This window comes from Melanerpes formicivorus, unplaced genomic scaffold, assembly GCF_026170545.1.
Source record: "Melanerpes formicivorus ecotype bairdi unplaced genomic scaffold, bMelFor1.0.p_v2 SCAF_84, whole genome shotgun sequence".
NCBI lineage: Eukaryota > Metazoa > Chordata > Aves > Piciformes > Picidae > Melanerpes > Melanerpes formicivorus.
Window position 1 is genome coordinate 2,008,845 of NW_027142436.1, and position 21,914 is coordinate 2,030,758.

Here is a 21,914-nt window from a genome sequence, read left to right on the forward strand (position 1 = left end):
GAACTGATAACTGCCATTGCAGAGGGAGGGACCTGAGGAGGGACGGTGCCCTAGCTGATGAGCATGTGCTAATTCTGTTCCTTGTAGATGCAGGTGCTCTTTCTTGCAGAAGCTGGTTGAACATGGAGGGATTTTTTGCATCTGCCTTCTTATCCAATCTTTCTTTTTTCAGGCCAGCTAGTAATCTATAAAAGCATCCAGAGTTCAACTTAAAGTGACAGCTGAAAACCTTGAAATAAGTTGGACAAACTGTAGGATCCCATTCCCTTTTGAGACAGCCATGCAACTACTGGAGTGGCTTAAATCACTGCTTTGTGGCCTGTTAAGGAGTCTGCTTCCTTCAGCATCTGCTTTTCTACAGCCTTTTGTCATCCTTCTTCTTAACTCCTTTCTGAAACTGGTACTGGCTGCCATCTAGTCCTTGTTTTGCAGCCCATTCCCATCTCAACTTTCACCCACCAGCTGAGCTGCAGTGGATGTCTTGCACTGAAATTCAGGTGAATTCAGGCAATTTGATAACGTGACTGTGGCTTAATCTGTTGTTTACTAGAGTGGAAACCTTCTGCAGGTTTCAGCACTTATGGTATGTAATGGAGGTAGTAGTGAGGGTTTTGTATGTCATAACTAGCATATCATATTTCACTGTCTGTCCTCTAAGTTCCTCTGACTCTCCAGCGATACAGTTTATGAAGGAGGAAAACCAGACCACCTTCACTGAACGACGACAACCTTGGAATACTCTTGCATTTCATCTTCACCAGAGTTAAATTGTGGCATGCTTCCAGAAGGGATTTCTACTTGTATTGCCTTACAGTGCCTTGTGTTTGAAGATGGAGACAGGAGTGTGTAAAGGCATTAGAGCCAGCTTGGCATGTCACAGTATCACAGTATCGCTTAGGTTGGAAAGGACCTTGAGGATCATCGAGTCCAACCTATCAACACAGGCCCCATGACTAGACCATGGCACCAAGTGCCACGTCCAATCTCCCCTTGAACACCTCCAGGGTCGATGACTCAACCACCTCCCTGGGCAACCCGTTCCAATGACGAATGACTCGCTTGGTGAAGAACTTTCTCCTCACCTCGAGTCTAAACCTCCCCTGGCGCAGCTTGAGACTGTGTCCTCTTGTTCTGGTGCTGGTTGCCTGGGAGAAGAGGCCAACCCCTTCCTGGCTACAGCCACCTTTCAGGTAGTTATAGAGGGCAATGAGGTCTCCCCTGAGCCTCCTCTTCTCCAGGCTAAACAATCCCAGCTCCCTCAGCCTCTCCTCACAGGGCTGTGCTCAAGGCCTCTCCCCAGCCTTGTTGCCCTTCTCTGGACACGCTCAAGTGTTTCGATGTCTTTCTTAAACCGAGGGGCCCAGAACTGGACACAGGACTCAAGGTGTGGCCTAACCAATGCAGAGTACAGGGGCACAATGACCTCCCTGCTCCTGCTGGCCACACTATTCCTAATGCAGGCCAGGATGCTATTGGCCCTCCTGGCCACCTGGGCACACTGCTGGCTCATATTCAGGCGGCTGTCGATCAGCACCCCCAGGTCCCTCTCTGTTTGGGAGCTCTCAGCCACTCCGACCCCAGCCTGTAGCTCTGCATGGGATTGCCATAGCCAAAGTGCAGCACTCGGCACTTGGACTTGTTGAATGCCATCCCGTTGGACTCTGCCCATCTGTCCAGTCGGTCGAGGTCCCTCTGCAGAGCCTTTCTACCCTCTAACTGACTAACATCTGCCCCCAACTTTGTGTCATCTGCAAACTTGCTGATGACTGACTCTACCCCTTCATCCAGATCATCGATGAATATGTTGAAGAGGAATGAATATGTTGAAGTCCATAGTTTTCGGTCTGGCAGATGCTGTGCCAGTTGCAGGGGACCATGCTGAAATGATGAAGAAAGAGCTGGAGCAAAACCTTGTCTCTGTTGAAATCAATTGATCTTCCACTAGTTTGAGTCCAGATTCCATCCATAAACTTAAGTAGGGTGTTTCTGGGCAGTCTGCAGAAAGGTTTCTGTCCTTTTGCATTTGTTCTCACGTTGCTTTGTAACAATTGAGTGATTGGGATGTGTCTGCAATGTCAGAAATGTAAGAGGTTAAGTAGCATAAATGGCTGTTGGTAAGAGAAGAAACACAGAATTGCAGAACCATGTTGCTTGAAAACTCCTGCTGCTTTCAGGTGTTTAATTTAACCATTAGTAGATAGTGGCTGTTGTGATAAGTTGCAAGGATGGGTGTTCAGGGAATACTAAACAAAAGGGAGGAAAAGCACCCTTTTCATAGGTTCATAGTTTCATAGTTTCATTCAGGGTTGGAAGGGACCACAAGGATCATCCCCCTGCCATGGGCAGGGACACCCCACACTAGATCAGCCTGGCCACAGCCTCATCCAGCCTGCTCTTAAACACCCCCAGGGACAGGGCCTCGACCACCTCCCTGGACAACCCATTCCAGGGCTTCACCACTCTCATGGTGAAGAACTTCCTCCTCCCCTCCAGCCTGAATCTCCCCACCTCCAGCTTCATTCCATTCCCCCTAGTCCTATCACTACCTGAGATCCTGAGCAGTCCCTCCCCAGCCTTCCTGTAGCCCCCTTCAGATACTGGAAGGCCACAATGAGGTCACCTCGGAGCCTTCTCTTCTCCAGACTGAACAGCCCCAACTCCTTCAGTCTGTCCTCACAGGAGAGGTGCTCCAGCCCTCTGCTCATCCTCCTGGCCCTTCTCTGGACACCTTCCAGCACCTCCAGATCCCTCTTGGAATAGGGGCTCCAGAACTGGACACAGTACTCCAGGTGGGGTCTCACCAGAGCTGAGTAGAGGGGGAGGATCACCTCCCTCGACCTGCTAGCCACACTTCTCCTGATGCAGCCCAGGATCTGATTGGCTTTGCGGGCTGCAAGTGCACACTGAGAGCTCCTGTTGAGCTTTTTGTCCACCAGCACCCCCAAGTCTCTCTCCTCAGGGCTGCTTTCCAGCCAGTCCCTGCCCAGCCTGGATTTGTGCCTGGGATTGCCTCGACCCAGATGCAGGACCCTGCACTTGCTCTTATTGAACCTCCTGAGGTTGGCTTGTGCCCACCTCTCCAGCCTGTCCAGGTCCCTCTGGATGGCCTCCCTTCCCTCCAGCTGTCTGCTGCACCACACAGCTTAGTGTCATCAGCAAACTTGCTGAGGGTGCACTCAGTGCCACTGTCCATGGCACCCACAAAGATGTTGAACAAGCCTGGTCCCAGGACTGATCCCTGAGGGACTCTGCCTGTCCCTGGCCTCCACTGGGACATGGAGCCATTGACAGCCACTCTTTGGGTGCGGCCATCAAGCCAGTTCCTTATCCATCTAGTGGTCCACCCATCACACCCATGTGTCACCAGCCTGGAGATCAAGATGTGGCGCGGGACAGTGTCGAAGGCTTTGCTCAGGTCCAGCCAAACGACATCAGTTGCTCTCCCCTCAGCTATTAATTTTGTCACCTGCTCATAGAAAGCCACCAGGTTGGTCAGGCAGGATTTGCCCTTGGCAAAGCCATGCTGACTGTTCCCAATCACCTCTTCACTATTCTTAGTTCTTAGTGTTCCTTTTAACCTCCCTGGCTAGATTCAATTCAAACTCTGCTTTGGCTTTCCTAACCAGGACTCTTGCTGCTCGGGCAGCTTCCTTATCTCCCCCCTGTTCTACCTGTCCTTCTCTCCACTTCCTGTAGAGTTTCCTTTTAAGTAATAGTGTGTCCAGTAGCTCCTTCTCATCCAGGCAGGCCTCCTAGCATTCTTACCTGCTTTTCTCTTTGTTGGTATACAGAGCTCCTGGACACAGAGGAGGTGGTCCTTGAATACTGACCAGCTGTCCTGGGTCCCTATTCTTCCTGTAATTCCTGTAATTCTTCCTGTAATTGAAAGAAATAGGAATCATTCAGCATGCTGCTGGTGGCTTCTCAGTGCAATAAACCTTTTATTAGAATAAACCTTTATTAGAATAAACCAAACCAGGTTGGAAGAGGCCTTCAAGATCATCGTGTCCAACCCATCAACCAATCCAACCCACCCAAACAGCTAACCCATGGCACCAAGCACCCCATCAAGTCTCCTCTTGAACACCTTCAATGACGGCGACTCCACCACCTCCCCGGGCAACCCATTCCAATGGGCAATCACTCTTTCTGTATAGAACTTCTTCCTAACATCCAACCTGAACCTCCCCTGGCGCAGCCTGAGACTGTGTCCTCTTGTTCTGGTGCTGGCTGCCTGGGAGAAGAGACCAACTTCTGCCTGTCTACAACCTCCCTTCAGGTAGTTGTAGACAGCAATAAGGTCACCCCTGAGTCTCCTCTTCTCCAGGCTAAGCAACCCCAGCTCCCTCAGCCTCTCCTCACAGGGCTGTGTTCCAAACCCCTCACCAACTTTGTTGCTCTTCTCTGGACTCGTTCCAGCAAGTCAACCTCCTTCCTAAACTGAGGGGCCCAGAACTGGGCACAGGACTCAAGGTGTGGCCTAACCAGTGCAGTGTACAGGGGCAGAATGACCTCCCTGCTCCTGCTGGCCACACTCTTCCTGATGCAGGCCAGGATGCCATTGGCCCTCTTGGCTGCCTGGGCACACTGCAGGCTCATGCTCAGCCTACCATCCACCAGCACCCCCAGGTCCCTCTCTGCCTGTAATTCCCTGGCTCATCCAACCGGCCCTTCTTATGGATGGGCACCACGTTGGCCAGCTTCCAGTCCTCTGGGACCTCGCCAGTGAGCTAGGACTGCTGAAAAATGATGGAGAGCGGCTTGGCCAGCTCCTCTGCCAGCTCTCTCAGCACCCTAGGATGAATCCCATCTGGTCCCATGGACTTGTGGGGATCCAAGCTGCTAAGGAGAGTTCCAACCACCGCCTCATGGAACATAGGGAAACTGTGCAGCTCCCTGGCTCCTTCTGCCAGCTCTGCAGGCCAGCTGTCAGGAAGACGTTCTGCCCTTCTAGTAAAAATTGAGGCAAAGAAGGTGTTAAGTATCTCTGCCTTTTCCTCATCCTTTGTTACAATGTTCCCCTCCGTATCCACCAAGGAGTGGAGGTTGTCCTTTCCCTTCCTCTTACTATTAATGTATTTATAGAAGGACTTTTTGTTGTCCTTCACAGTAGAGGCCAGTTTAAGCTCCAAGTGTGCTTTTGCCTCCCTAATTCTCTTCCTACAAGACCTAGCAACATCCTTAAGCTTTCTGTGGTTTGCCTCCCCTCTCTTCCAAAGGTGATACACCCTCTTTTTTTCCCTCAGTTCCATTAAAAGTTCATGAACCATCCAGGCTGGCCGTCTGCCCCGGCGGCTCATCTTCTGGCACACTGGCACAGCCTGTCCCTGAGCCTTCAACAATTCTTCATTGAAGTAGGTCCAGCTCTCCTGGACCCCTTTGTTTTTAAGGGCTTTATCCCAAGGAACCCTCTGAATTAGTTCCTTCAGTAACCCGAAGTCTGCCCTCCGGAAGTCCAGAGTGGAGGTCTTCGTGCCGCCCCTTTTGGCTTGACCAAAAAAAAAATGAAAAAAATCACACAACACTTACAGGATGGCCAAGGGCTCAGGCCCAGCCAGCATGGATTTAGGAAGGGCAGGTCCTGCCTGACCAACCTGATCTCCTTCTATGCCCAGGTGACTGCCTGGTGGATGTGGGGAGGCCTGTGGATGTAGAGTGCCTGGACTTCAGCAAGGCCTTTGACACCATTCCCCACAGCAAACTCCTGGCCAAGCTGTCAGCCCCTGGCTTGGATGCAAGCACACTGCATTGGGTTAGGAACTGGCTGGAGACTGAGCCCAGAGAGTGGTGGTGAATGGTGCCACAGCCAGCTGGCAGCCAAGCACCAGTGGTGTGCCCCAAGGATCAGTGCTGGGCCCTGTGCTCTTTAACATCTTTATTGATGATCTGGATGAGGGCATTGAGTCCATCATCAGTAAATTTGGGGATGACACCAAGCTGGGGGCAGGAGTTGATCTGCTGGAGGGTAGAGAGGCTCTGCAGAGGGACCTTGACAGGGTGGACAGATGGGCAGAGTCCAAGGGCAGGAGATTGAACACATCCAAGTGCCAGGTTCTGCACATTGGCCACAGCAACCCCATGCAGTGCTACAGGCTGGGGTCAGAGTGGCTGGAGAGCAGCCAGGCAAAGAGGGACCTGGGGGTGCTGGTGGATGGTAGGCTGAACATGAGCCTGCAGGGTGCCCAGGCAGCCAAGAGGGCCAATGGCATCCTGGCCTGCATCAGGAAGAGTGTGGCCAGCAGGAGCAGGGAGGTCATTCTGCCCCTGTACACTGCACTGATTAGGCCACACCTTGAGTCCTGTGTCCAGTTCTGGGCCCCTCAGTTTAGGAAGGAGGTTGACTTGCTGTAAGGTGTCCAGAGAAGGGCAACAAAGTTGGTGAGGGGTCTGGAGCACAGCCCTGTGAGGAGAGGCTGAGGGAGCTGGGGTTGCTCAGCCTGGAGAAGAAGAGACTCAGGGGAGACCTTATTGCTCTCTACAACTCCCTGAAGGGAGGTTGTAGACAGGCAGATGTTGGTCTCTTCTCCCAGGCAGCCAGTACCAGAACAAGAGGACACAGTCCCAGGCTGCACCAGGGGAGGTTCAGGCTGGAGGTTAGGAAGAAGTTTTACACAGAGAGAGTGATTGCCCATTGGAATGTGCTGCCTGGGGAGGTGGTGGAGTCACCATCATTGGAGGTGTTCAGGAGGAGACTTGATGGGGTGCTTGGTGCCATGGGTTAGTTGATTAGGTGGTGTTGGATGATAGGTTGGACTTGATGATCTTGAAGGTCTCTTCCAACCTATTCTATTCTATTCTATTCTATTCTATTCTATTCTATTCTATTCTATTCTATTCTATTCTATTCAGTTGGCCAGAGACTAACTTTGGTGCCCCAAACACCTCAATAGTGCTGTGTACAGCACTGAAACACTGTTCAATTTTAGCCAACATGAAGTGCAGGCATTTTGTTAAAGCTGATAGCAGATGCTCAGTGTATGCAGCACCAAGCCTTTGGATTTAAGCCTGCTCAAGCACTAAAATGAATAAATAAATGAATAAATAAATGAATAAATAAATGAACAAGTAAATAAATGAATGAATAAATAAATGTGGTGTCTAAGGGAATGGTTTATAACTGATTATGCTTTTATTAATGTGCCTCTCTGTTTGGTTTTGTTTTTTCCCTTGTGGTACCTAAAGGTAGAATAACGGTGCCTTTGAAGCATCTGCACTTAGCTCCTTCCAGATCAGTGATGCTTTTGAAAGGAATGTTTACATCTCTCTTTTTTTTGGGGGGGAGGGGATGGGCATTTGACAACAGTGGCATTCTCATAGAGACTGAGCTCTCTAGTCCTTTTTGGACTGGATTGGTATTTTGATACAAAATGCCATTATGATTTTTCAGAGTTTTACAAATGTTTCTGTGTACAGGTGATGATAAATCTGCAATCCACCTAAAGACAGCATTGTGTCCCAGTTCCCAAACTGGAGGTGATTTGAGGATGCTGGAGTTGCTGGAGTCTCTAACCTGATTTTCCTTCCTTCTGAAGGAGAGGAAGGGAAAGGTTTCTGCTGATGCCTCAGATATAAAAACCTTGTTGACTGCTTTCCAGTACCCTGAGAACTGGAGTCCAGCAGGTGAAAAGCGACAATAAGGAGAATTTGGAACATCCCCAACAGCTGACATTTCTTCCAGTGACCACAAAACTAGATGTGACTGCTGATACAGGCAGTAGCATCTGCCACATGGTGCTGCTGATTGTGGGAAGGGTCCTGGCTGGCACTGTGATGTGGTTTTATACCAAAACCATGTTGTTGGGTACCTTCAGTCCTTACTCCTAAAATTCTTTCAGTCTTTTAATTCTCCTGGAGGACTTACTCTTGCTCACTGGCTTGTGTAACTATCATTTCTTGTTATTTGACTAATACTTCTCAGATCTAACTTTAAAAAGTAGAGCCAGGGCCAAGGAACTTGCTGTTGATAGGTGAAATGGGACATACTTGAAGGTCTCTTCCAACCTGGTGTGGTCTATTCTATTCTATTCTATTCTATTCTATTCTATGCTATGCTATGCTATGCTATGCTATTCTATTCTATTCTATTCTATTCTATTCTATTCTATTCTATTCTATTCTATTCTATTCTATTCTATTTAATGCTATTCTATTTAATGCTATTCTATTCTATTCTATTCTATGCTATGCTATGCTATGCTATTCTATTCTATTCTATTTAATGCTATTCTATTTAATGCTATTTAATGCTATTCTATTCTATTCTATTCTATTCTATTCTATTCTATTCTATTCTATTCTATTCTATTCTATTCTATTCTATTCTATTCTATTCTATTCTATTCTATTCTATTCTATTCCATTCCATTCCATTCCATTCCATTCCATTCCATTCCATTCCATTCTATACTTCAGCCTTTCTTATCACAGCATGTCAGGGGCTGGAAAGCACCTCCAGACATAATCAAGTCCAACCCCCCTGCAAAAGCAGAATCAGCTAGGGCAGGCCACATAGGAAACACATGCAGAGAGGTTTTGAAATTATCCAGAGAAGGAGGTTCCACAACCTCTGTGGGCAGGCTGCCCCAGTGCTGCATCACCCACACTGTAAAGAAGGGTGTCCTCATGTTGAGGTGGAATCTCCTGTGTTCTAGCTTGTAGCCGTTGTTCCTTGTCCTGTCACTGGGCACCACCGAGAAGAGACTGGCACCTTCATCTTGGCACCCACCCCTCAGATATGTATAGACATCAATAAAATCCCCTCTCAGCCTTCTCAAGACTAAACAGACCCAGTTCTCTCTGGGAGATGTTCAGTCATCCTTGTAGCTCTCCATTAGACTCTCTCCAGCAGATCCCTGTCGCTCTTGAACTGGGGAGCCCCAAACTGGACTTCCTGTACAAAAAGTGTATTGACAGTGCCCTGTTTTCATGGGAAGATGTTCAGAGCCTCTCAGCTGAGCTTTCTTAATTTGGCAGGTGTAAGAGAAGATGCATATTCCTGTGTAGGGATCCCTCTTCCTCCAAAAGTTGGTAGCCTTTCAGTGTGAAATACCATGAGCTATTTGTTTTTATGTCCCTTTGTTTAGTTTCCCTCCATAATTTTTCATAGGAAGCCTTTAAAGTAGGGCTGTAGCTGAAAAATTGTGTTGGCAGCTTGACCATTCATTGTTGACTCCTATCTTCTTTTAATTGTGCATCCATAAGCATCTGGAAGGGGGTGTGTTCAGAGAAACTGGGAAGCAATGTCTGTTGCTGGAAATAAGCTTGCAGTTATGCTCAGCTGTAAACGTTACGTGCTAGCGGCTGCAGATGCTTCACACAAATGTTGTAAGCACTGAAAGCCCTCTTCATTGGGAGCTGTGGTTTTTCTCCCATACATTGTGCTAGAACAGAGAAGTTTGGGGATTTTTCTTCCCTGCCTGCAGCTATGTGTTACCCTGATTTGCCTTTGCTACTGCAGACCTCCTTAATATGCATCTGGCAGTGGTTAACATTTTCTCCATCGGTGATTTCAGATTTAGCCATTGATATCAAGGATTCTCCTAAGTCTGAATAAGTAAGGACAGGAGTGTGTTGCAGTGCGTGATGGAAGGCATTGCATTTCTGCAGGTCTGGACCTCTCAGTTTAAGAAGGACATTGAGACACTTGAAGGTGTCCAGAGAAGGGCAACAAGGCTGGGGAGAGGCCTTGAGCACAGCCCTGTGAGGAGAGGCTGAGGGAGCTGGGGTTGCTTAGCCTGGAGAAGAGGAGGCTCAGAGCAGACCTTCTTGCCCTCTACAACTACCTGAAAGGAGGTTGTAGCCAGGAAGGGGTTGGTCTCTTCTCCCAGTCAACCAGCACCAGAACAAGAGGACACAGCCTCAAGCTGTGCCAGGGGAAGTTTAGGCTGGAGGTGAGGAGAAAGTTCTTCACAGAGAGAGAGATTGGCCATTGGAATGTGCTGCCCAGGGAGGTGGTGGAGTCCCCATCCCTGGAGGTGTTCAAGAGGGGATTGGATGAGGCACTTGGTGCCATGGTCTAGTCATGAGGTCTGTGGTGACAGGTTGGACTTGATTATCTTTGAGGTCTTTTCCAACCTAGTTGATTCTATGATTCTGTGATTTAGAAAGGCAGATGTGAAGGAGGCAGAGTTAAGGTTGTGGTCTGCTCTTTCCATGCTGTTGTTGAAGTTCAGCATCAACTTTTGCATTCAAATGCATTTATAGGTGCATAGGCATGCTGTAGCTCTGTGCACATGTGCTCATGGACAAAGGGACTGCTTCATACTGTGTAATAAACCTACTGTGTGCCAGTGCATTTTGGTTTATTTGTCAAAAACAGTGGAGATATATGTCAAGTGTTGCTTTGGATTCAATTTTATGAAGTAAAAGTGCTCATAGGTTGCATTTGGTATAGGTTAGTCTGTTAAAATAATACCAAGCAAGGAAGGAGAGGTAAGAAGGTAGAAGAGACGTTGGAATTCAGTGCTCTCAGTGTAATGGGAGTGATCAGAAAAGATTTCCATGGACTGGTTTGGCCTTAGTGTTAATCAGATTCCACACAGATGTAGCAAACATTTACATGCACAGTTGGTTATCTGTGCTCATGGCTTTCCCTTCCATCATCAGTAAATGTGCAGATGACACCAAGCTGGGGGCAGGAGTTGATCTGCTGGAGGGTAGAGAGGCTCTGCAGAGCGACCTGGACAGGCTGGACAGATGGGCAGAGTCCAAGGGCAGGAGATTGAACACATCCAAGTGCCAGGTACTGCACATTGGCCACAGCAACCCCATGCAGTGCTACAGGCTGGGGTCAGAGTGGCTGAGAGCTCCCAAACAGAGAGGGACCTGGGGGTGCTGGTCGATGGTAGGCTGAACATGAGCCTGCAGTGTGCCCAGGCAGCCAGGAGGGCCAATGGCATCCTGGCCTGCATCAGGAAGAGTGTGGCCAGCAGGAGCAGGGAGGTCATTCTGCCCCTGTACACTGCACTGGTTAGGCCACACCTCGAGTCCTGTGTCCAGTTCTGGGCCCCTCAGTTTAGGAAGGAGGTTGACTTGCTGGAAGGTGTCCAGAGAAGGGCAACGAAGCTGGGGAGGGGCTTGGAACACAGCCCTGTGAGGAGAGGCTGAGGGAGCTGGGGTTGCTTAGCCTGGAGAAGAGGAGACTCAGGGGTGACCTTCTTGCTCTCTACAACTACCTGAAGGGAGGTTGTAGACAGGTGGATGTTGGTCTCTTCTCCCAGGCAGCCAGCACCAGAACAAGAGGACACAGTCTCAAGCTTTGCCAGGGGAGGTTTAGGCTGGAGGTTAGGAAGAAGTTCTAGACAGAGAGAGTGATTGCCCATTGGAATGGGCTGCCTGGGGAGGTGGTGGAGTCACCATCATTGAAGGTGTTCAGGAGGAGACTTGATGGGGTGCTTGGTGCCATGGGTTAGTTGATTAGGTGGTGTTGGATTGGTTGATGGGTTGGACACGATGATCTTGAAGGTCTCTTCCACCTGGTCTGGTCTATTCTATTCTATTCTATTCTATTCTATTCTATTCTATTCTATTCTATTCTATTCTATTCTATTCTGTTCTGTTCTGTTCTGTTCTGTTCTGTTCTGTTCTGTTCTGTTCTATTCTGTTCTATTCTTCACAGCAATGAGTGTTAGTGTTGCATCTTATTCTGCAGTGAGATTCTATTTTCATGTCACCAGTGGACACCTCCTGTAGATACTCTGGAAATTACAGGAAGCTGTGGTAGGCTCTGTGCAGATCCCAGAAGGCAGTTAACTTCTCGTATGCCCTTTCAGATGGTGATATCTGAGTGTGGTCAGCGTGGTTCAAAGCCATGGTTTTCTTTCACCTCCCCTTTCAGGCCATCATGGAGGCACATGTTGTGTCTGCAGGACTTTATTTTGTGTTGTAATGTGGACATGTTTCTTTTGACAGGAAGGCTGTTCCACTGGGAAGGTGACTTGGCTAGATAGTCAGCTGTCTGGCTAAAACTAATCATGAGAGAGCAGTATGTGGCCAGCTGAAGCTGCTTGCATATTCATGTACTGTAGGGAAAACAAACCAAACCAAACAGTTTTGAAGAGTTAGAGTTTATTGCTTTGGCAAGATTATTGTTATCAGAGCACTAGAGAAGAGGCAGGATAATGGAATGAGATGGGGTGATCTGACTGCTCAGAAGTAGCCCAGCTGCTACAGTTTTGCATCTCATTATGTATTTTAAGGTAGGAGGTTTTACAGTTTCCTTTGAGGCAATAACAATTGCAGTACTTACCTTGCCTTCCTCTTACTCTGCAGGTGCCTGGTATGCAGAACCTATTGATTAGTGCAGGACTTGTGCTGTGGGCCATTTATTGAAGATGTGAAGCAGTGTCAAGTCTGAGGTTGGAATTACTGACAGACTGGATGAAATATTAGTCCTTGTGGTGCACGTGGACATGCTGACTCTTAAGTAATTCTAGCTTCTTTCCCCCTCCCCTCCCTTCCCCTCACTCAGCTATCTCAGGGTTCATAAAGATTTCAATGGTTCGTGTGCCTGTAAGTTTGGAACAGAAGTGACCAAAAATGGGGGACCAGCAATTGTATAAAACTAACCATACTGCCAACAGCAATGAGAACTTGTACTACCAACACCACCAAATGAGCTCCCTTCCAATTCTAAACCATAGCTATGGGACATCTGTTATGGATGCTCCTCAGACGTCTCCTCTCTCCCCTCAGTTTCCCCAAGATTCAAGAGACAGTATAGCTTTGCCTGTAGGTTCAAAAAGTCTTGGGTCAATGGACACATCTAGACAAACCAGTTGGACACATTCTGGCTCAGGAAACCACATCCCAGTGAGGAACAGTTTGAACAGCCAAGGCGCAATGTGGAGCCCCCTCGGGCAAGGGGAGTCCCACGACGGATACCAATATTCCTACTCTCAACCCGGGGAAAGTCGATCACAAAAGATTACCAGTGGGGTCCTGCATAAATTGGATTCCTTTACACAAGTATTTGCTAACCAGAATCTGAGAATTCAAGTCAACAACATGGCTCAGGTTTTGCACACTGAAACTTCAATGGTGGATAATTCCAGCGACAGTGCACTCAGGCAGCTGCTGTCCCAGAAGCCGGCGGTGGAGCAACAACCTGTGACTTCCAGCATACAAAGATACCAACCGCTGCCGCAGCAGGGGCACCAGAATTTTGCAAGTATGCAGCAAAAGCAGCAAATGCAAGTCATGCAGCACCAACAGTTGTACTACGACTACCAGCAGCATCTCTCGCAGATGCAGATGCATTCTGCCTTTCAGCAGCGGCAGACGCACGCTCAACAGATGCAGTCCCCGCAGCTCTTACCGCAGCAGATGCAGCACTTGCAGCAGACTCAGTACTATGCTCAGCCACAGCAGGGACATCAGCGGCTCTCACTACAGGAGATCCAGCAGCAGCCAACTCGGCAGCAGCAGCAGTGTCCAGTGCCAATAGCTCAGTATTACCCAGCCCAGCCTGTCATGCAGCAGTTACAGCAGCAGCAGCAACAGATGCAATTGCCGCTTCCTCCGTATCACAGGGAACCTGACCCAAAGGCTATGCATGAGCCACACCAGTACTCTCAGGATACAAGTCATCCTGTGCAGCTTATCCAGTTGGGAGCAGTGCCTCAGTATTGCTACCAAGATCCCCACGAACAGTACAGGCACTTGTACCCACAGAGTTTACTGCAGCAGCAGCAAGATCAGCAGAAGCAATATCCAAGTGAGAGCAGAGTGCCGCCTCTGAACTCCCACGTTGGTCTCAGTCCAGCAGAGACCACAGAGGATGCCACGCTGCAAGAGCTTAATTCTGTGGGTAATGCTGTCCCTCATCGAACTCCTTTGCCACCCTCGGGAGTTCATTTGAACAATAAAAGCTCTCAGCAAGACTCTCCCAGCACCATGTGGCCTCAGGTAGGTAATATTTCTGTGGTCAGCCAAACCTGTTTTGTGGAAGAGCAGCAAGAGGTGGAAATGAGAAGTTTGCAGTGGGGGTTGGAAGCTTATGATGCGAGCGGTAGGCATCGCTCGGGTGTTTTGGGGAACTGCAGTAACAGACTTCTCCTGTTTGTATTGCTGGGCTGGCTGCAGGCCAGGCTGGTGGCAGCACAGAGCTACTGCTGCTGCAGGGCTGCTGCTTCCCTCCTGAGAGGCTGTGGAAAGTTCTGCCTCAGATTTTGGGGGAGGAAGGACCCAGTTAGGTACAACAAAGTGCTTTAGCTAATTTCTTACCCCTGAGGGGTAGATTCAGCAGCTCTCTGTTTCCAGAAGTAATGCTTCTGGGCCAGAGCAAAGGCTTCAAGGAGCAAGGGGTTGTAAGAAAGCTTGCACTAGTCATGTTCACAGAGGCACTGATTTGGTAGAGATATAAAGGCTCAGAGGCTTTTGATATTAGTAAAATCATGTGCAAAGTGCAATGATGTGAGTACCTTCATTTATCCATTAATGTCTCCTATAAAGTGTTGGGTTTTCCACCCCCCCTCTTCTCCTCTTCTCCTTTGATAGCAGGCACCGCTGTCAGATGGCAGACTGCAGCCACTCTCCCCAGAACAAAGGTATTTTGAAAAGATTTATTTGCATTTATTCTATTTCAATGTGAGACATGCAAAGGAGTACTGCAGTTAGAGGGGGGGAAATACACTCCTGGTGGGTAATAGTTGTTGCTCTTCTAGAAATGTCTTCAGCTCTGTGCTTCATGAATTTAAGCCTGTGTGATTTTTTCACTGTCCCCCCCCAGCAGTAAAATGACTTTGCTCTCAGTGTTGGGTTTCAAAGAGAAGGGATGGGTTTGGATTATCATCTTTGGCAGCAGGGATCTTCTGGTTTCTGTTAAGGTCTCAATTCTTAAGGGCTGAGACCTCTCCTAGCACAGTTGTCTACCATAAGTAGAGGCATTTTGTCCAAGTCCTTACCCCTCATTAATGGCAGCAGTTTGTGTGTGTCTGCCATGACAGACCTTGTCTGTTCTCAGACTTCTTTGTACCAAGAGCTACCTTTTGACTAGCATGCCCTATTCAAAACTTTCCTTCTCTCCTGGGAGCAGCTGATCTAGATCACTGCCCACATATTCCACAGCACTCACTCTGCATAGTTGTGGCTTCATAACCATCTAGCTAGAAAATTGTATTGACTTTCTAATATGCTTCCTCTGCAACAAAGGGAACATGGCAAACTAATGTCTCTTCTTTTTTCCTGTGCTAAAAAAAAATAATGCTTACAAATAGTGGCCAGAACAGAGAAACACTTCCTGATGTGAAGAACAGGCTAATGTGTTCAGTGTGCTTGAAAGAGTTTAAGAGTTTGCCTGCTCTCAATGGTCACATGAGGTCACACGGAGGAGTAAGAGCGTCTCCTAACTTCAAACAGGTAACAGTCTGTTTTACTTCAGTCTTTAGCTCTCTCCTTTCCATGTGTATCTTTGCTTGCTTTGCCATGCTTTGCTTTGCTGTCCAAACTTGTTCTTCTCGGCACTATTTTGTTGTGTCATGCCCTTTGTAAGTAGAAATGCACAGAATTCTGCTGGTTTGTAGGTTAGAAGTCTTGCTGCACAGTTTGAGGCAGTGGTGGAGGACAGAACAACCTTTGTCCCTCTGTGTTTCTCTGCATGTTACAAAAACACCCTACAAAGTTATGGCAAGAGCACCTACTTGCTTCCCCCATGGTATTTGTTTATTACATTAGAAATATCAGGAACATCAAGTCTTCCTTATTTTCATTTGGACTACTTGGATGACTAAGGGTTATTTATTGGAAGCCTTCCCAGGCTTTAATTGAAGGAGGGAGATTGTTTGGATCCTTGACAGCTTTCTTCCCAACTGTTTAAATTCTATAGGTATCAACAAATAGCAAACCAAAATTGGGGGTTTGAATAGTTCAGCTTAAAAATAACTTCCCCTTACCAGGCAGTCTTTATCTGGCCTGGTGTTGCAGAAACTCTGCCCTGACAGGGAATGCCACAAGAAAGCAAAGAGCTACTATAGTTACACTGTCTGTGTCTTTGTTTTCAGGTGGGTGATGGAGAATTCTCTTTACAGTGATAGAGAGAGCATGTGTTTATCTCCCCTCCTGCAAGTTACCTTGTGAAGGTGCTCAATGTGGTTATGTATCACTGAGGCTGAATCCCATACAGGAATCTCCCACCTTCTCACAAGGGTCCAGGAGCAGCGCTGTAGCGTGTTGTGTAACCCTGACCACTGCTTTTCAGCCACAGGCTATACCTTGAGTAGTGTATCAACCCAGAAGTAGCCCTCCCTCACTCAGGCTGAAAGCCTTTAATTGTCTGTACAGGATGAAGGAGAGAAACCACCACAGCAGCTGCTGCCTAAAGAGGTGGATAGCCTCGCACCCATCGTCATGCCAGTGTCTGTCCCTGTAAAGCTTCTGTCGCCTGAGCCCAGCACACAGCCCTCTGCCAGCACTGCCACAGTCAAAGACAAGCCTGCCAACTCTGTGTCAGATGATGAGATGCCCGTTCTCATGAAGATGACTTACTCTCCACCATGCAGTCCAAAAGTGGCCACCCCCTGCTCATCCTCTGTGAGTGCTGCATTTCTTGCCACTAACTGTGCTATGCTTGTTAAATCCCTTTGCTTATAGTGCAGCTACCTTCTCAGATGTCTGTGTTCTAGAATATTGTCTGGAATCTTACTGCTGCCTGAGGACTGAAAAAGCCCTGTAGCATCATAGCATTTCTTCTTCAGGCATTTAAAAATACTAATCTTCCCTTTGCTTGGAAATCAGGACCACAGCTGAACGCAAATGCTTTGAAACTGGGAGGTGATATTCTTTTCTCTCACTAGAACAAAGGGATTTAGTATCTTTTTACTGGTGTGGTTTGTGGGGGGGTTGTTTGTTTGTCTGTTTGTTTTCTCCTTTGCAGACTGCTTTGTTTTTCTGTTACTGCTTCAATTCAGCAGTTTATCCCTTCCTGTTTTTTAAAGTTAGATATATGTGCTTCTCATTTCACCTGAAATAGGGCACTGTGCAGTGCTTACACTGTGTTCTCTAAGGCTGTATGAAGCTTGTGGACTCAGAGTTTTGCAGTGAAGTCATTTTTCCCTTGCTCTCTGCATGCATCAGATCTAAGGGTTAATCACTAGGAATTTTTGTATAGGAAAAATAGCTATGCTTAATGCTTTCATTTCCTTTACAAGAGTGGAATTGTCAGGCAGCACAAGGAATTGATGAGTACTTGAATGAGATGTGAAAATGCTCTTTATTGTTTTCCTGGAAGAGTCCTGGAGCAAGCAGTGCTCATTTCATATTCCAGTGTAGGAACAGATGCTGCTTGATCCTTCAAATCTATGCTTGCAGGCTATGCTGTGACAAAAGATTGCTGGAGAGTATAAGTACTGTGTGGTATTATCTGTGTAATGCAAAGACATGCTCTTGTGATTTTAGTTTGCTTTTCCCTTTCTCATGAGGCTGATGGCCAAACAAGGAGAGAGCTTATAACAGCATGGCTGACTGATGGTGTCCATGTGTCTATCACCTTGCTCCTGACCCTGCCCTCAGACAGGCACACTGACTGAAATAAATACAGAATTTTTGCTCCCTTCAGTTCAGGCTGAGGTTTTACCTAGCAACTTGTAACTCAGCAGTACAAATTCTCTTTTCTATTTGTAGAGAGAAAAGGGACAGTCTTATCTGAATCCTTGAGCTCTGAGTGGGAGATCTTCTCTAGAGACATCAGTGTAGGTGGCTTGGGCTTGTGTATTTCTGCAACGTATGTGAAGTGACTGTGGTTAAATCTGCCAGTGTTTGGCTAAATGTGCTTTCATTCACTCAAAATTAGGCTTGCAGTCTTTGTTATTGCCCAAGCAAGCTAAACTCAGTTTCCTCTCTGACTGCTATCTTTTGTATGAAGTAGTAGCATTATAAACTTTCAAAGATCAAAGTTGTTTTTTCTTCTGTAAAGACTTTGTGCCACTGGAGACTTCTTTCTTTTGATACCAAGACCTGGTTCTGTTTGCATTTATTTATACTATGCTTCAGGCTGGCCAGAAAGGCTCCCATGAAACAGAGTAAATGCCAACAGCAGAGGGAAACTAAGTATTCATCAAGGCTAGGGGATGGTGAGCTGGAGCTTGCTGTCAAGGTCCATCAGGATCTGTCAGGGTGCAGCAGCAGGGCCTTGTGGGAATCAGAACCTTCAGAAAAGCATTAGGGTGACTCTACCTTGGGAGCCCTTAGACATCAGAATCTCCTTTAGTATCCAGTGTGGTCTTTCTTGAAAAGAGTGTGGACATAACCATGCTGAGGCTAAGGCATGCTGCAGGTGAAGCAGCATAGGAGTTGAAAGTGCATGGGATTTCTAAGATGTTGTCTTGGTTGGTTAGTTTGCTTTATACTGATGGGGAAGGTGTACCAGCTCTTCTACATTTAAAGAAGAGAACAAAATGAGCCTGTGATGGATGCAGTCTGGGAGGGCTTTTTAAGTTGTGTTTCTGTTTGTTGGGTTTGGTTTGGTTTGAGTTTTTTCCTTTAGGGTTGTTTCCCCTTTCTCCTTTTTGAACACTAAATGTTTACCCTTGTGATGGGCTGTGTCTGCAGTTACAGGTAACCCTCACCCTGTCCTTGTTCTGAATGTCCATTATCAACAAAATCCCCCATAAAGCTGCAGGGTTGTTTTTTTTCCTGCCAGAGGAAAATGCCTCCAATTTTCATTCATTTATTTTTTGGTGTGGAAGAAAAAAAATGTCAGCAGCTGTTGGAGAGGATACAGCCATGATCTAACAGAAAGGACAGGACCTCTGTAATCAAAACCACTGCTACAAGCTGGAACATGTTAACATAGAGGATAAAGGGTGACAGTGCTAATACTCCTTTAACATGATTTTTATTGGGTGAATGTGATTCTGAAGAACCACCCATGGCTTAAAGATGTATGTTGTCTAAACATCCATTCTAGTAATTTACTTTATGTAGTAGTAGTAGAATTTACCAGATGATGCAGACACTGTGGAGCAGCCCCCTGTCAAAAATTTTCTTCCACTCTTTATCCTAAAGAAGATCTAGAACCTGGACACATGAGCAATTTACTTCAATCTGTGTTCATCAACCAACTTCTGTCTTCTTAAAGCACAGCCTGAGAAGCTGCTTCTCCCTCCCTTCCCCCACTCCCCTCAAAAAACCAAACTGAAAGACATTCCAGGTTTGCACTAATTCTGTGCTTTCTGTTGTTGGGGGCTGTAGGAATTTATAGTTAAGTTGTTTTTAACACCCATGCTCTAAAATTGTAGGTATGCTGCAGTGCATGGATTTCCCAAATGGTCATCTGCGACTCTTTTTCCACCAAGGAAAGAGGAGAGTTAAGTTCAAGATTTGTTGCAGCTGGGCTGTGCTCAAGCTGATAGGAATGTAGTGATAAGAGGCAAAGAATTTGAATTTATTACATTTTTCTTCCTTGCCTGCTGCTGAGTACTGCAGTAATTTCACTGAGCTCATGTGTCCTTCTTGGTCAAACAAAGTAAATGCATTGAAAAACATCTCACATAAAGTTTGTGATAAACTGTGCCTGGCTAACGAGGTGACCCCCAGCTGGTCTGTGTGTTCAGTGCAAAAAGAAGTGCCCAGGGTGTTTGGGTGAAGCTGAAGAAGGGTGAGGGAGACAAGGCCTGGGAGAGCTGCTCCCTGCATCTTCAAAAGCTGGCAGCAGCCTCTCCATGCCTGTGGCTCAGCCCTACCTTGACCTAGAGGCCTTACTGAGGGAGGGTGAGCCTTTATTTGCCGTTTCTTCTTTCTCCCCTGAGGATTCTGAGTAGCACCAGACACTGTACTGACCTGACTTCTTATGATGGTCCTGCCTTGTGGTAGATACAGCTTTTCTGTGGCTGTTGCCCTAAGCTGTGGGGAACTGTGTGCAAATCACCTGTAAGCGTGCCTACATGCTGAAGTTCTGCATGTTTTCATCCAGGAAATCAGCAAAAAGCCTCTTCAGAGTGCTGTGAAATTGGAAGAAAACTTCAAACCACTGCAGGACAAGAAGAAGTATCGACATAGACCTGAGCCTCTCTTCATCCCTCCTCCTTCCTTCAACTTCAGCATGTCCCACTCCGGTGCCACCCTGTACCAGAGCCAGCTCCGCTCTCCTCGTGTTCTTGGCGATCACCTGCTGGACCGGACGCATGAGCTGCCCCCCTACACTCCACCACCAATGCTCAGTCCAGTTCGGCAGGGGTCTGGCCTCTTCAGCAGTGTTATCACATCATCTCACAGCACCTCACACACTCAGCTGCCACTTACTCCACTCACACCTACTCCACGTGTGCTCCTCTGTCGGTCTAGTAAGTATTAAGACAGTACCTAGTAAATACCACTGTCCTCTCCCCTGGTGTTGCCACAGTGAGGGGGTTGTGAGTGCTTGCATGCACGGCTGGTTTTGATGCTCCACAGGAAAACTCCATCTTGGCCAGGGTGCTTGCCTTGGATTTTGTAAAGGGGGTGTTAGAGCACAAAGTGAAGAGGAGCCTAACCAGTGAATAAGGCTAGGATCTGCCTCAAGGAAGGACCACAGTGCTTCTTGTTACATCTGGGCCTTGCAAAGTGGAGGGAAAAGACCTAGTTTGAGACCTGGGGTTCACCTGGTTTGTTGTTCAGTGCTTCATAAGAAAAACTGTGTAATCACACATGATCAGGGCAGGAGAAAACTTAGCAAATTAGGACATTTTCTTCTGTTACCTGTAACAATTTATACTGTTTCTGACTGAATAAAGGGTAATGTTTGCTTAATAGAATGGAGTAAGGTTGATTTTAACATGGAGGAGGCAGTGCTGCCTGGGAGGTGGAGCATCACCAGTGACACAGCTGCTACCAAAACACCCTTTTAAAGTGAAACTCCAATGTCTGTTTCAGATAGTATTGATGGAAGTGTCTTTCCAGTGACACCTGGGCCTGGAGAACAGACTGTTGAACCGTAAGAAAAACAGTATTGGTTTTGTCACTACTTTTATAGATTACCTCAAGCTTTGACTATGTGGCATAAAGTGTTTTGAGCAAGGCAGGTAGTGTTCACCTGCCTGAAGTTGTGTTGAGATGGATGTGTTTAAATGGTTCAAAAATGCTAGGAGAGGCTTGGTGGGAGGCTCTGAAGCTGAAACAATGGTTAGTGATAGTTGGGAAGAGGGCTGTGAGGAAAACATAAGCAGAGCCACCATGCTTGCTTTCAAATAGACAGGTTGATTAACTGGAGTGTTGGAGAGGTGTTAACTGGTAAGTTCTCCAGGGCAGACTGCAGACAGGGTTTTTCCTCAGCAGTAATGTCTCTTTCTGCTCTCTGCTGAAGAGTGCTGTTCTCCATGGAACAGAAAGTTAACCATTTCCAGCACCTAGGCTCTTTGCTAGTCAGCACCTATGTAGGATGGTTCAGGTTGCCTGTAAGGAATGATGACTGAGCCTAGTTTATATTGGGTATTGAGATCTTTGTTGCCCCCCAGGAGATCAGTTCTCTCTAATACTCAAAATACTTTTCCCACTGAGAGTAAAGCATTGCATAAAGCAATCTGACACAATTTCCTGCCACTCCAGTGTAACAGAAGTTTGGCTGGAGACAAAGGGAGCACTAATGTGACTTCTGCCTTTTTTTCCTGCGTGCTGTGTAGCTGAATACTTTTTCATTTCTTCTCTTAGACGAATCAATATTGGGTCCAGGTTCCAGGCTGATATTCCCGAGCTGCAGGACAGATTGCTGATGGAGAACGATGTGCACAAGGCTACTTTGGTGTGGAAGCCATGGCCAGAACTGGAGAACAAGGTTTTCCAACAAAGAGGTACAATGATGTGCCCATTTGAGAAGTTCTTAATCAGCCTGTGCCTGGTGAAGAAAGGCACATTGATTTCCTAGGGGTATACTCTTCAAAATGTCCAAGAGAGTATTAATTACTGACAATGCAGAGCAAGAGAGCAGAACTGCATATGGTGGCACT

At 47.2% G+C, this 21,914-nt stretch overlaps 1 protein-coding gene across 10 annotated transcripts in view; it reads left to right on the forward strand.

The window, feature by feature from the left end:
• The window catches only part of TRERF1 (transcriptional regulating factor 1), a 149,972-nt gene that overhangs the window by 112,066 nt on the left and 15,992 nt on the right, over positions 1 to 21,914 (forward strand). For 5 of the 10 annotated variants that reach the window (XM_068165130.1, XM_068165128.1, XM_068165129.1 and 2 more), the window contains 7 exons: positions 12,271 to 13,905; positions 14,497 to 14,546; positions 15,216 to 15,357; positions 16,279 to 16,527; positions 19,907 to 20,276; positions 20,845 to 20,905; positions 21,619 to 21,758. In XM_068165130.1, the coding sequence (XP_068021231.1) occupies positions 12,538 to 13,905; positions 14,497 to 14,546; positions 15,216 to 15,357; positions 16,279 to 16,527; positions 19,907 to 20,276; positions 20,845 to 20,905; positions 21,619 to 21,758 (2,380 nt within the window). In that variant the 5' untranslated portion in view covers positions 12,271 to 12,537. The remainder of the gene's footprint in view (positions 1 to 12,270; positions 13,906 to 14,496; positions 14,547 to 15,215; positions 15,358 to 16,278; positions 16,528 to 19,906; positions 20,277 to 20,844; positions 20,906 to 21,618; positions 21,759 to 21,914) is intronic. The other 5 variants (XM_068165131.1, XM_068165132.1, XM_068165133.1 and 2 more) reach the window with 5 other exon arrangements.